The 13,529-nt window shown below is 38.8% G+C and overlaps 1 protein-coding gene across 1 annotated transcript in view; it reads left to right on the top strand.

Annotated features, from left to right (window-relative positions):
• ITGB5 (integrin subunit beta 5) overlaps window positions 1-13,529 on the top strand; it is a 1,724,339-nt gene that overhangs the window by 1,558,225 nt on the left and 152,585 nt on the right. The window contains exon 13 of the mRNA XM_044074928.1: window positions 1,824-1,943. Within this exon, the coding sequence (XP_043930863.1) occupies window positions 1,824-1,943 (120 nt within the window). The remainder of the gene's footprint in view (window positions 1-1,823; window positions 1,944-13,529) is intronic.

The following is a 13,529-nucleotide window of genomic DNA, read 5'->3' as shown; positions in this document are numbered from 1 at the left end:
TTTAAACTATCACATTTCACTCAGGAAGGCTGCATTTTCTGAGAAACCGTTAAAGCATACCATTTTCAGGTAGCTTAAAATTCATAGTTAATGTTTCAAAATGGGAGGGTGGCCTAATGGTTAAGGTGTTTGCCTTACAAACACAAGGTGCAGGGTTTGAGTCTCACAAGGGATAATTGGCTAGGCTTAAAATGGCTCGCAAGGGCAGTTAGCCTAGTACTAATCTATGAACCTATGAACCTAAAAAGCTGTTTTTATCCTTCACATGTATCAACAAACAACACCCTTCTCTCCTGAACCTCTCACACCTTATCAGTAACTGCGTAATCATACATTTCTTCGTATATTAGATCTTTATCAGTGGTGCAATGCCCCATTTTTCATTTAGTTCAGGCTATTTAACATTTTTCAGTCTATACTGTCATTCAACTTCTACTTTAAGAAATACATTTTCTATATCATCGCCTCCACCTTTTTTGTTTCATTTAAAGCACAACTAAAATCTTAAATCTTAAAACAATATTTCGCATTAAACAGTTTCAGGGCATTGTCCACATCAGATTTACTAATGCTATATAGACTTTCATGTATGTGATCCCTTAAAGATATTTTTGGCTTGCCCTTCATAAGAGGAATCACATGTCTTCCATACATCACACATTTTGTCCCACACATGGCAAACAGCAGTATATAGTGCTCCATAGCACCAAAAGTAAAGTAGAGGGTCTTATGAAAAATTAAGCTGAAGTGAAGAGAGAGGAAAAGTGGAGCAGAGAAGAATTTTCTTGGCAGACAGGGTATCTTCTCCCAAATTCTGTGACTTGAAGATCTGGTACAGTTGATATTTTTAAGAAATTGTGCTGAGATATAAATGAGGACCGGGTACACTTAGGTCTGTTTTAGCATTACATGTAGCAATGTCATTGAAGCTAAGTGACAGTGAGTGAAAGCTTCTGGATGCACTTTTCTAAGCACAGCATACCATATTTCAGTATTTTTAGTAAATGCAGTAGGTGCTATAACTAAATTCTGCATGATGAACTTGAATTGTTAATTGTAGGTGATATAATTTTACTGATCATATCTAAGGAGCATTTACTGAATGATGTAAATAGTCACGTTCCATACCTACCCAAGCTGCACGAACAGTATTTTTTGGTCAGAAAAAAATGGCTGTTTTTTTGAATGCAGCTTTTCAGGAAGGGATGAAATAAGTGCTGTGAAACTGGTCTGAAAATGAACATATGTTCCATCAAATCTTAGGAATTTCATGATCTGAAGTATTGCTTTGTGGGCCAAAAGAGTTTTCAAAATATAGTATGCATAAATTTACAACAGAAATCTGATCTTAGTTCTGTATATACTACTTTTGTGTAACTCTACTGATTGGATTATTCAAGACAAGGCATGACCTTTATTTGGGTTGGTTGAGCAGTGCCATAAGTCATAGCTTGTTGAGTGTGAAATTCTGGAAGGGATTTTAAAACTAAACATATTCCTTCACTGCAACTTATTAAATCAGTCACCTAATATGACCCATATGTATTTGCAGGAAGCTGTTCATATTTAAAGGAATCTGAAGACTTCAGGGGCTAATTTCATGAAATATGCACAGCTCTGCCAGTGCTTGGGTCAAGGCAGTTGACTGTTTCCTCTTTAACAGCTGTACAGTAAATGTTTGTCACTGTACAAAAAATATGTCTGGCACAGTATAACAAGCAGAACAGCACACACTCATTAATGTTGACACATTGCTTACTTATGTACTGCAGCCAGCTGTTATAGCCACATGGGATGTGAAATATGCTTTGTTTCTTCTCTAGAAACAGATGATCAAGACGCTGTGTTGTGCCTCTACAAAACTGAAAATGATTGTGTGATGAGGTTTACATATTCGGAGCATTCCAGTGGAAAATCCATCCTCGCTGCACTGAAGGAGCCAGGTAAATGTGTACAAATTAAAACAAAATAGAAAAGAAGACTTCTAGAATATTTCATGATGTTAATAGGTATGTTGTTTTTTTGTAATTAGAATGCTACCTGGCCGAATTTACATTAATGGGGTAAATTAATGGCTTATTGCACTGGGGAAATATATTCTGACTTTCACTGTATAGACACATGCATAATTAATCCACTAAATCTGTCAAGGAATGCAAAATTCAAAGCTTGTAAGGAGGCAGCAAGTTTATTTTATTGATTTATTTTATTCTGCATTTGTTGACCTGGATAGTCTGGGCAATTAAATCCTTTTTCTGCAGAGAGCCAGGGAGAAATGCTCCACATGACAGTAAAATGAAAGCATACAAACAACACATGACAATCAAAATAATTAGAATATACAAGTAACAGACACACTATTTCTTTCAAGTCTTTATATACATAAAGATTAAGTTTTTACATAAGAGTTCAAGTTATTACTTCTATATAGTACAAAGCAACCATATATTACATGTGTTTCTTTCCATGTTACATTTAATGGAAGGTTTTTCATGTAAGTAGTCACTTAGGAAAGAGGTGTGCTGCGTTCATCGTGGGGATGAGCAGTGACAGATCCAGGTGTGTCTTAAATAGTGATTGAGCTTTGGTCTAAAAGTTTACATTTCCATGATCTGCTGGAGGGGTTAAATCCCAAAGGCTGGAGAAGAGTGGATCACCTGATGTATTTTGAAACATGCTAATAATGAATAAAGATTTATTTTGTGTGCGCAAACTTCTGCTTGGATCATAATACTGGATTTGATGTTTAAGAGCTGGGCATTTGTCTAAATTGTGTATCAGGTTATGTATGACTAAAACTTGGCTGGTCAAGGCTATTGGGTAGTACTGTCCACTTTAGTAGTTTGAATGACTGGCAGTGGTGGTACAGTTGGAAGAGTTTCAGAAAACTTAATTTTGTTACGACATTGCCAGGTTTAGTTCTCCTGAATACTGTTAGGTTTTTAAAGATTTGAGAGACAGGGAGAAGTGGGGGAGCAAGCACTTTTTGTGACTGTTTCTTTGGCTTTATCTGTGAAGTAAGGTGTTTCCCTATGCAAGAAGGCCAAGCTTTTAGTGTATCTCTTTAATTACATTTGGTAACTCCCAGACGTTTAGTGTTATTTGATGATGTAGTTTTAAAATGGTCTTTACTTTATGAGTGAGATTTGGGGGAGAAGAGAAACAACTTAGTTTTTGCAGGTTTAGTAGAAGCTGTGAGTTATCAAGCCAGGTTTTTAATCAGAATGTTATATCAAAGTAGCCTGTTTAGCTGTCAAATGAAGATCGTTAATGAACATCTTAGCTAACAGTGGTCCAAGTGTAGATCCCTGTGGTACAGTGACTTTAACTTATGGGAAGGGGGAATAGTCACTTGCCACTTGACTGGTTCGTATCTGTCTGATAAGTAGCCTTTAACCACGAGAAAGAGGTGAGAGAGAAACCCGCAGAAGATAGTTTTTGTAGCAGTAGTAGCAGAAGTAGTACTAGTAGCAGTAGTAGCAGTAGTAGTAGCAGTAGTAGCAGTATTAGTAGTCATAGAAGTAGTAGTAGCAGCAGTAGTAGTAGTAGCCGTAGCAGTAGTAGTAGTAGTAGTAGTAGCAGTAGTAGTAGCAGTAGTAGCAGTATTAGTAGTCATAGAAGTAGTAGTAGCAGCAGTAGTAGTAGTAGCCGTAGCAGTAGTAGTAGTAGCAGTAGTAGTAGCAGTAGTAGCAGTATTAGTAGTCATAGAAGTAGTAGTAGCAGCAGTAGTAGTAGTAGCCGTAGCAGTAGTAGTAGTAGTAGTAGTACTAGCAGTAGTAGTAGTAGTAGTAGCAGTAGTAGTAGTAGTAGTAGCAGTAGCAGTAGTAGTAGCTGTAGTCATAGAAGCAGTAGTAGTAGCCGTAGCAGTAGTAGCAGCAGCAGCAGCAGCAGTAGTAGTTGATATCAAATGCCGTAGACTAGTCAAGAAATAGTGAGGAGACCAGTTTGCCAGAATTCCTTTTCTGACTGATGATTTTTCTAAGTTGTAATGAGGCTGTGATGCTGTTATATTGGAGTCTGAAGCCATGCTGTGTAGGGTAGAGAAGGCTATTTTCATTAAGATAGTTCAGTAGTTGACTGTTTATACATTTTCTGAAAATTTTAGATATGAAAGGTTGACCTGAAATCAATATAGTCATTAGGCAGGCCTCCTTTGTCAAGTGGCACTATGAATGCTTTTTTCCAGGTAGTGGGAACATGGCATTCATCAATGGTTCTGTTTATTAGAAGGATTAGCTGGTAGGTAATGGCATTGGTACCTCTTCATAGATATTCTGATGGATGGCTATCTGCAGTTAGTTTAATGGTTTTCTTGTTGAGGAGTTTTTATAACTAATTGGGTGGAGACTGGTTTTACAGAGAAGTGTGCTGAGTTGAGATTTTGATTCCAGCAAAGGAATAGAATCATATTTAGTGCTGGATTTTAAAACAGATGTGATGGATTATATGAAGTGATTATTGAATTCCTGTGCTGTTTTAGCTGGGGATTGTTTTGCAGATGGATTTGGTTGTGAATTATGGCCTAGATTTAGTAAGTCAGAGAAGCCCAGAAAACTTTTGGTGAAATTCTTGCATGCTACAATAATGATTCCTTTTGTCTGATTTTCCGCTTTGTTTAGTTATATTTCTGAGGTATCTGAAGTGTTACAGATTTTCCTGATTTTTTTTAGTTTGCCATGATTTCCAGGCTTTGTTCCTTTCTGTCATCATCAGTTATCTGTTCGTTTGTTTTTTTTTTTTGTGATTGCCAGGGAACTGGATTCACTTTTACTTTCTTCTTAGTAAAGCATATTTAGTATGGTAGGGAATGCATTACTGAAATCAAGTACTGCTTCATCTAGAGGTAACATTTTCACTATGACTAATTCTAAGAGTATAAGGTTGAAGCAAAGGTCTCTGCACAGAAATTAGAGAGACTGCATGGAGAGTACATAGGGGTTCTGTTGGCAAAAATAGGTAGGGGCTTACTTAGGGAATCAGGTCAGGTGCCAGTTGTAAAGATTTTGCTACAATCTGATGTAAGTATCCAGTCTAATAGAGATGCTCTGGTGGTGGGTTTGGTGAATCAAGTTGTGTTTATGAGCTGGCTAAAACTGAAGAGATTGATGCTGGCAGTGTGGGTGTCAGATGTAATTTAAAGTCATTCTGTATTGAAATATCCTAAGATAATTGTTATTTTTTATTTTTATTTATTTATTTGTGGTGTATTGGTGGCTACCCAGGACAGTATTTCCTCTATGAGTAGAATGCTATTTCCTGGAAGGATATATAATGTAGTGATGCACAGACTTCTCTGTGCATTTAATTTAAGAAAGGAAATATGAATTTCTGCATTATTAAACTGATTATGATGATATGGAGAGATGTTTAGATGACTTTGATATAATAGTCCAACTGCCTTTTTTGTCTCTGCAGTCAACGCAAAGTAGAATTTCAATGTCTTTAGTTGTGGCTTTTATCCAAATCTCAGTGGCTACAAGTATGCCCTGGTTATGATAAGATATGAAGGCATTCAAGTTGGCTCTTTTGTTGGCGATGCTCCCCGGCAAACATCTCAACCTCTTGGAGCAAGAAATCTGGACAAAGCCATAAAATAAAAGTGGGACAAAGGTCCAAAAACAGGGACAATTTAAAATACTGCTCTTACAAGTTTAGAAAGTTTATAGAATAACAGGTTTTGCATTAACATGAATTTTCTGAAGGATATAAAGTCTGAAACTCAAATGTCTGCCATTATTTTCTAACTTCAGTCAGTAATGATTTGACACTAATTTGCCAGAAAGCACAATTTTATGATAAACTGACCAAAATATGAGGCAAAAATCTGGACATCATGCGAAAATCTGAACAGTTGAGAGGTATGCCCCAGGTTTATGTTTGAATTCTAGTCCTATGTTTTGTGAATTTAGTTTTGTAGTTATTGGGATGCTAATGATTTTGAGGGTGGTAGATTGGTTTTGTTGTTGTGCTGGACCACGGTTGGGGGTGATTATCACCACAGAGTTGTAGTGAAGTAGGGAAAGTTATATGTGGGAAATAGCAATTTAATTTGATATTTTGTTTTTGCCCTTGGGATGTGCTATACTTAAAGCAATTTAATTTGATATTTTGTTTTTGCCCTTGAGATGCGCTATACTTTTTTATGAGATAGTACTGTAAATTTGAAGAGCTACAGATGAGTAATGTTGTAGAGGTGGTGAGCTATGGTAATGGTGAATGAAGTATTATTTGGAGTATTGAGTAATACTGTAGAGGTGGTGAGCTATGGTAATGGTGAATGAAGTATTATTTGGAGTATTGAGTAATACTATAGAGGTGGTGAGCAATGGTAATGGTGAATGAAGTAGTATTTGGAGTATTGAGTAATGCTGTAGAGGTGGTGAGGTATGGTAATGGTGAATGAAGTAGTATTTGGAGTATTGAGTAATACTGTAGAGGTGGTGATCTATGGTAATGGTGAATGAAGTAGTATTTGGAGTATTGATTAATGCTGTAGAGGTGGTGAGGTATGGTAATGGTGAATGAAGTAGTATTTGGAGTATTGAGTAATACTGTAGAGGTGGTGATCTATGGTAATGGTGAATGAAGTAGTATTTGGAGTATTGAATAATGCTGTAGAGGTGGTGAGGTATGGTAATGGTAAATAAAATAGTATTTGGAGTATTGAGTAATGCTGTAGAGGTGGTGAGCTATGGTAATGGTGGAGGAGGTACTATTAGAGTGAGAGAGAAGAGTATGATAAATTGTATTATGTCCAGGAATATAATGTCGAAGGGCTTTAACTGAGCTGTGCTGTTAAGTATGGGATGAAAATGGTATAGGAGTAGAGAAGGGTTTGAGATCTAGATACATTGAGTAATATATAGTGTGGATGGAAAGTTTATTTTACAATGGTGAGAGGGATTTCTGTTGTAGGCTGTTTGTATGGTTATGTTGACAGAAAAGGTGGAGGAAGTGTAAGGATGTAGGAAAAATGTAAGATTTCATATAAATAGTGAGAAACCATTTTTTTACGGTAAAATAATATAAAATAAACTTAAACAGTCTCTCTATGTAGCTGTCTCAAACTGAAAGCTGTGTTTCATCTTTAATATTTTTAAAATCTCAAAAGTAAAGAGATATATTTGTGGGAAGGGGGTCAGTATTTTATTTGCTTCAGCATAATGTGAGTATTCTCACAAAAATAGATATGAAATTTATATGTATTTTAATGAACTATGAATTTTGTATGAAAAAGTTTTTATAAGATTATTTTACCGTAAAAATGGTTCTAAATTGATTGATTGTCTTAATTGTTTTAGTCACATGGTATGTTGATTATTTATAAGGAAGGAGGCAAAGTAAGGTTCTTGTATTCTGAAGAAGTCATATGCTTATTGCAGACGAAAGCGCTAAATAAAAGTTATTACAGTCATCTGCCTGTGTGCCGCTTAGTTCCTCGTGTTTTTAGTGATAATTGGAGAATAAGCATTCCAGCACCAGTGAACAATGGAGGCATTCGCAACTGTGAGCAGTACAAAGGTATCAAACTCCTGACTCACTGCATGAAAGTACTCCAGAGGGTGACGGCTAAACAAAATAGTAGAAGATGAGCGGTTTGGATTCAGATCAGAATGCAGCATGACTGACCTTATGTTTGAGGTGAGACAGAAAGTAGAGAAAACGCTGGAGATGAATAAGGAGTCCAACTGGGCATTCTTAGACTTGAAGAAAGTATATGACAGAGTCCCTAGACAGCTGATTTGGGTAGTCCTTTGGTGGTTCCAGAACCATTGGTAGAATTAGTGCAGGCTATGTACAAGTACGCTGACTCAAGGCAGAACAGTGTTGTGTTTCACAGAGGGGCATCCAGAGGGAGTGGGTGTGCATCAGAGTTCATCTGTGAGCCCACTGCTGTTCATAATGGTGATGGACTACATTAGCAAACAGGTCGGAGGGGTCAGATCAACAAAGCAGATTCATGCAGACAGTGTCACATTACAAATACTGGAATATAAAACTGGAGACACATGGGATGAGACTAAGTGCAGGCAAGACAATTGTCATGGTAAAAAATGGAAAAAATTAGAAGAAGTTGAAAATTGAGGTAGAAGGGAAAATAATGGAACATCAAGTGTCTGGGAGGGTGGGATGAGGAGAAAGGAAGTCCTAATAAGGAGGTGAAATATAAAATCAGACGTGACATACCCATGTGACACAGAATGTCAGGAGTAGTATAAGAAGAATGCTAAAGAAGATAAAAAGTAAGATATACAAATCTGTGGTGTGATCAGTGCTTCTGCGTGGCACAAAAATGTGGGTAATGAAGGTGGAGCAGTTGAGAATGCTTGATGGGATGTAGATGAAGTGCCTGAGATGAGTATTAGGATGTACACTGTGGGACAGATGAAGAAATGAGGACATCAGAGCTGAAGCCAAAGTAGCCCCAATTGTAGAAAAGGTCCAGGAGAACAGATTACTGTGGTTCAGTCACATGTAAAGTAAAGCTGATGGTGAATTAGCGAAGAAGATTTGAGAGAGACAGGAAGAAGGCAAGGGGTAGCAAATACATCAGCCAAGAGATGGATGGATTGCATGAGACAAGACCTGCATCAGTCAGGCATTAGGTTTGAAGACAACAGAAAAGTGGCTTTGAATCAAGACAGGTGGTGACAGTTGACACAATATATGATTCTGATTGTTTCTTGAACACAAAATTGTCTTTGCTTCGGCTCATTAGCAGCAGTACAAAATAACTGCCTGCTCACACTCTTGTTCTCCCCCTCCCCCTTCCCTGTTTATTACCTTAAGCCAATCCCAAAGTTAATAAATATCACCTGTGGCAGGCACCATTTTTAAAACTACAACCACCCTTTGTCACTATCATATTTTCATTTATCAGTTTACTCTGTTACCTGATTGTTTCCAGCCCCCTCATAAGAGCAACTAACAGGGTCTCTACCCACTTCGCTCTCCACCCTGCCCCCTATTCCCTCCCACCCCCAGTGGTCCTACCTTTTTTACACTCACAAGCCCCTCCCATCTTTCCAATAGCCAACCACAGTGCTAACCCAACACTGCCTCCTCCATTGTCCCACTACTATCACACCTCCTCAACTAACATGTACAAGCATACCTTACTTATGCTCACGGCATGCACTCTCCTTGCATATCTTACATCCTACCAAAGCTCCATCATCCCCCCACTCAACCACTACCACTGTACTACTACTCACACCACCACTCATGTCTCACCCTCACTCAGCTCCCCTCCCACCAACTTAAGAACCATCCCTATTTACCCTCCACATATTCTACCAACTATATTACTCAAACATAAAGCATCCCTACAACTTAACATAGTAACCCTCCTACCATACCTATTACCCACAGAGCACAATCATAAAGTTTCCCTAATAAACAAACACATTCAAAAACTGAGAAAACTAATAACCTCATGCATATCAAAACTAGCCCTAAGTGGAGACATCCACCCCAACCCTGTGTCCCTACCATCTCCAACCCAAATCCTCATAACCAGACTAGAAACCACAACTTCTCCCATATCACAGCCAATAGAAAGCCAAGTGACTTCCTTCTACTAAGCCTAAATATTAGAAGTGTATCCAACAAAGTCCATGAACTCCATGCCACCATAGACTTGTACTCCCCAGATATAGTCATCTTGACAGAAACCTGGCTAAAACCTCACATTACCAGTGAGCAAATACTCCCTACCGGTTACGGCATACTAAGAGTAAACCAGCTAAACAAGAAAGGAGGCGGTGTAGCTATAATATTTAAACAGCATCTAAACATCCAGATCTTAAAATCATCAGCTCCACAAATAGGCAATGAAGAAATAATATATACCAACCTCAAAATAAACCAAACCAAAACAAAACCATCAACATAATTGGATGCTACTTCCCACCTGGACAAAACATCTCTCCACTAGAAAACCTCCTCAGCTGGTCTACCCACCATCTCCCCCAAGAAACTATCATTTTAGGTGATTTCAATATTGACTGGCAATCCTGTTCTGGCAACAATCCAACCCATCATATAAACCTTCATGGCTTCACCAAACTAGTCCAGTCCCCAACCAGGATAAATAAAATCTCCAGCAAGCACACTACCCTGGATTGGATACTAGTCAGTAAGAGCCCTCAGTCATATATAACAGGCTGCTTATCAGATAGCCTCAGTGATCACTCCCCAACATTCCTACTCAAAAATACCTATAACAAGCTAACCTGTCATCTACCATCAAATACGTAAAAAAACTAAACTTTAACCCACTCACATTCATCTCATCCCTCAAAGAATGTAAATGACATCCCCTAAAGTACCTCAGTCTTGATGAAGCAGTTGAATTTTTTAATACTACCTTCCTGAGCATCCTTAATTACCATGCCCCCATAAGACTTTTCAGAACAAAAGCACAACCCTCCCCATGGCTACAGAAAACCACTAAGTCAGAAATGAAAAACAGGGATAAAGCCTAGGAACACTGGCACAAAACCAAAACCCCCTCAGCTAGACAGAAATTCCTAGAACTATGCAGTAGAGTTAAAAAGCTAATAAAACAGGACAAATTCCAATACTACCAGTCTGCCCTAGACTCCTCCCAACACAGCCCCAAACAATTCTGGTCCTCCATAAACTCCATCCTCCACCCAGGTAAAGTCACTACCCCTCCTCCTAACATCCCTCACTCCTCCAAAAATATTGCTACCTCATTCACCCCACACTTCACACAAACCATACTATCACTAGCTAAACAACACAACCCCCCTCCCCTCTAACCCACATCTTCAACTTGTAATCTCCCCACTGCCTTCTCTTTTTCTCCTGTACCTACCTCTAACATAAAAAAACTCTTAACTAAACTTAAGCCCACCAAAGTAGCAGCAGACAACCTCCCAAGTGAATACCTGCAAATCACAGCTGATGCTCTGGCCTACCCAGTATCCATCTTGATTAACCAATCTCTGACAGAATGTTACATTCCCACACTGTGGAAAGTATCAAATATAATTCCCCTCCACAGAACTAACCACTTACCGCCCCATAGCTATTCTCCCTCCACTCTCCAAAATACTAGAGAGATGCATACATTCTCAGGTCTCAGACTACCTCCTTACTAACAACCTCCTTTCCAGTACTCAGCATGGTTTCCGACCAAACCATAGCACCACCACTGCCTTACTCTCCTTTACTAACACTATACTTCAGCATAAAAACGATGGCTATCTCTCCTCTGCTACTTTCCTAGACCTATCTAAAGCATTTGACATGGTCCCACACAAACAACTCATCTCTGTCCTCAATAACCTATCCTTCTCTCAATCAGTCACCAACTGGTTTCAGAGTTACCTGTCTGACCACCAACAATCCGTTGTATGGCAGAATGACATATCTCCCCAACTACCTATCTCCATAGGGGTCCCCCAAGGATCCATCCTTGTACCCCCTACTCTTCTCTGTTTTCACCAATAATCTAGCCTCTGTCACCAAACATGGCACACTCATACAATACACAGATGACTCAACCATCATCTGCTCAGCTCAGTCCCTACCAAAACTGCAAAAAGGCACACAGGAAGCCTTTTCATCTGTTGAAACTTGGTTATCCAATGCCCAATTAATACTCAACCCAAACAAAACTAAACTACTCATCTTCCAACCCACCAAACATACTCAAAACAACTCTCACTTTAACATCACAGCAAAAGACAACACCACTATATACCCAACTGAACACACCAAATTGCTAGGAGTGGAAATAGACAATAAACTAAAATTTGACATTCACATATCCATGACCATTAAAAAAGTCCACAAAAACTAGGAGCATTATACAGAAATAAGCAACTTCTCATCAAAGCAGCAAAGACTTCAATAGCAAATTCCCACCTTATCTCCACCCTACTTTATGCCTCCCCAATATATACCAATCTAAGGAAATGCGGTCTAAACAAGCTAGAGACCTGCTACAACAAAATCGCCAAATTCGCCACAGGGGCATCCTACCGTAGTCACCACTCCCTCACTTCCTTCAATGGTATCAACTATCACTTGCCCACAAACTAGTAAACCATCCACTAAATGTCCCATCCCTCCAGAATCTACTCCAACCCTATCGCACCACCAGACCACTAAGATCCAGCAACAAAAATCACTTGCAGATCACTAAAGCCAATAACTCTGCTGGTGAAGCACTATTCTCTAGCGCCATAGCCAAATTATGGTACTCCATCCCACCCACAATTACCTCCGTACCGTCATGCACCCACTTCAAAACTTTACTAAAACCGCACCTAAAAACATGCTGGCTATGCCCTTGCAACTCCCACTCTAATATCACCCACCCCATCCAACCACTACCTTTCTTTCCACCCCACTAACTACCTTGATTATAGCAAGCTCAGATGCTCATAAGCTTAGTACTTATTATACAGCAGGAACTTCTTATTGTAACATTTGTTAATGTCTGTTATGTACTTCGCAGATAAAGATTCTAGTTGTCTACTGATGTACTATATTCTTCATCTGTAAATATGTTTGTAATTAATTGCTATGTTAAATTGTTAATCACTATGTAAGCCAATGTAACTACTGTCTGTTTATTTTAAGTGTGGAGCTTTTCTCCACGGGCCTCCGCTAAAAATGGACCTACGTCCAGTCGGACACTCCCGGTCAACAAATGTAAATAAATAAATAAATAAAAATAAAATTATGCCATATAGAAAAGGGTGTTGATGATGGTGATCAGTGATTGAAAATGATAAAGGTCAATGAGAAGCAACTGGAAGAAACTGTGATGCAGAATTCTGTACCTGCCATAGGCAGTGAAGTACACTCTAGGTAACCTCAGATATAGGGAACTACATTAATCAAGCCTAGAAGACACTAAGGCATGTTCAACCACAGAGAGGTCATTTGGAGGGAAAAGGTGCTTGTTTAGATTTTGAAAATGGAAATAGTTGTTCCGTAAGTGTCAATCTCTCATCAAAAAATCACAACATGATTTCTGACCTTCTATGTCACCATTGTAAACCACAGCAGGGTCAAGGGTTGGACAATTAGATTTCCTCAAGGTAACATGTTAAGTCACAGGAGGTTAGCTGTCGTCCAGTTTTGAATAGATTCCAGATCATCACCTAGTGAATATACAGCAGGCATGTCCTAAAGGAACTACAGTTAAGTTGACAATCATCACCATAGCAATGATACTGAAGCACACTCTATATGATGAGCTGTTATGGTAGATGTATGTAAACAGTGAATAACAGACCTTGTGAGATTCCAGATGTGAGAGATTAGACAGATGAAGAACGTATCCCTCACACAAACCATGTGGTTCAACTTCTAAGGTAGGAAGCAACCATCCAAAGCCAGCATTCCAGGCTTCATAAGAGGTGATCAAGTATGGGGTTATATTCTACTGTGTCAATTGCAGAGGAAGGATCAGAGATGACCAAGTCAGAGTATTACCACTGATCTCTCAGCACTAGGAAGTCATTCAAAACCCGTTTAAGGGCAGC

The sequence above is a fragment of the Protopterus annectens genome, chromosome 6.part0 (genome assembly GCF_019279795.1).
Source record: "Protopterus annectens isolate FY-2018-M chromosome 6.part0, PAN1.0, whole genome shotgun sequence".
NCBI classification, from domain to species: Eukaryota; Metazoa; Chordata; order Ceratodontiformes; family Protopteridae; genus Protopterus; species Protopterus annectens.
Note: the sequence above shows the minus strand (reverse complement) of the source record. Positions and strands in the feature narration are given on the sequence as shown.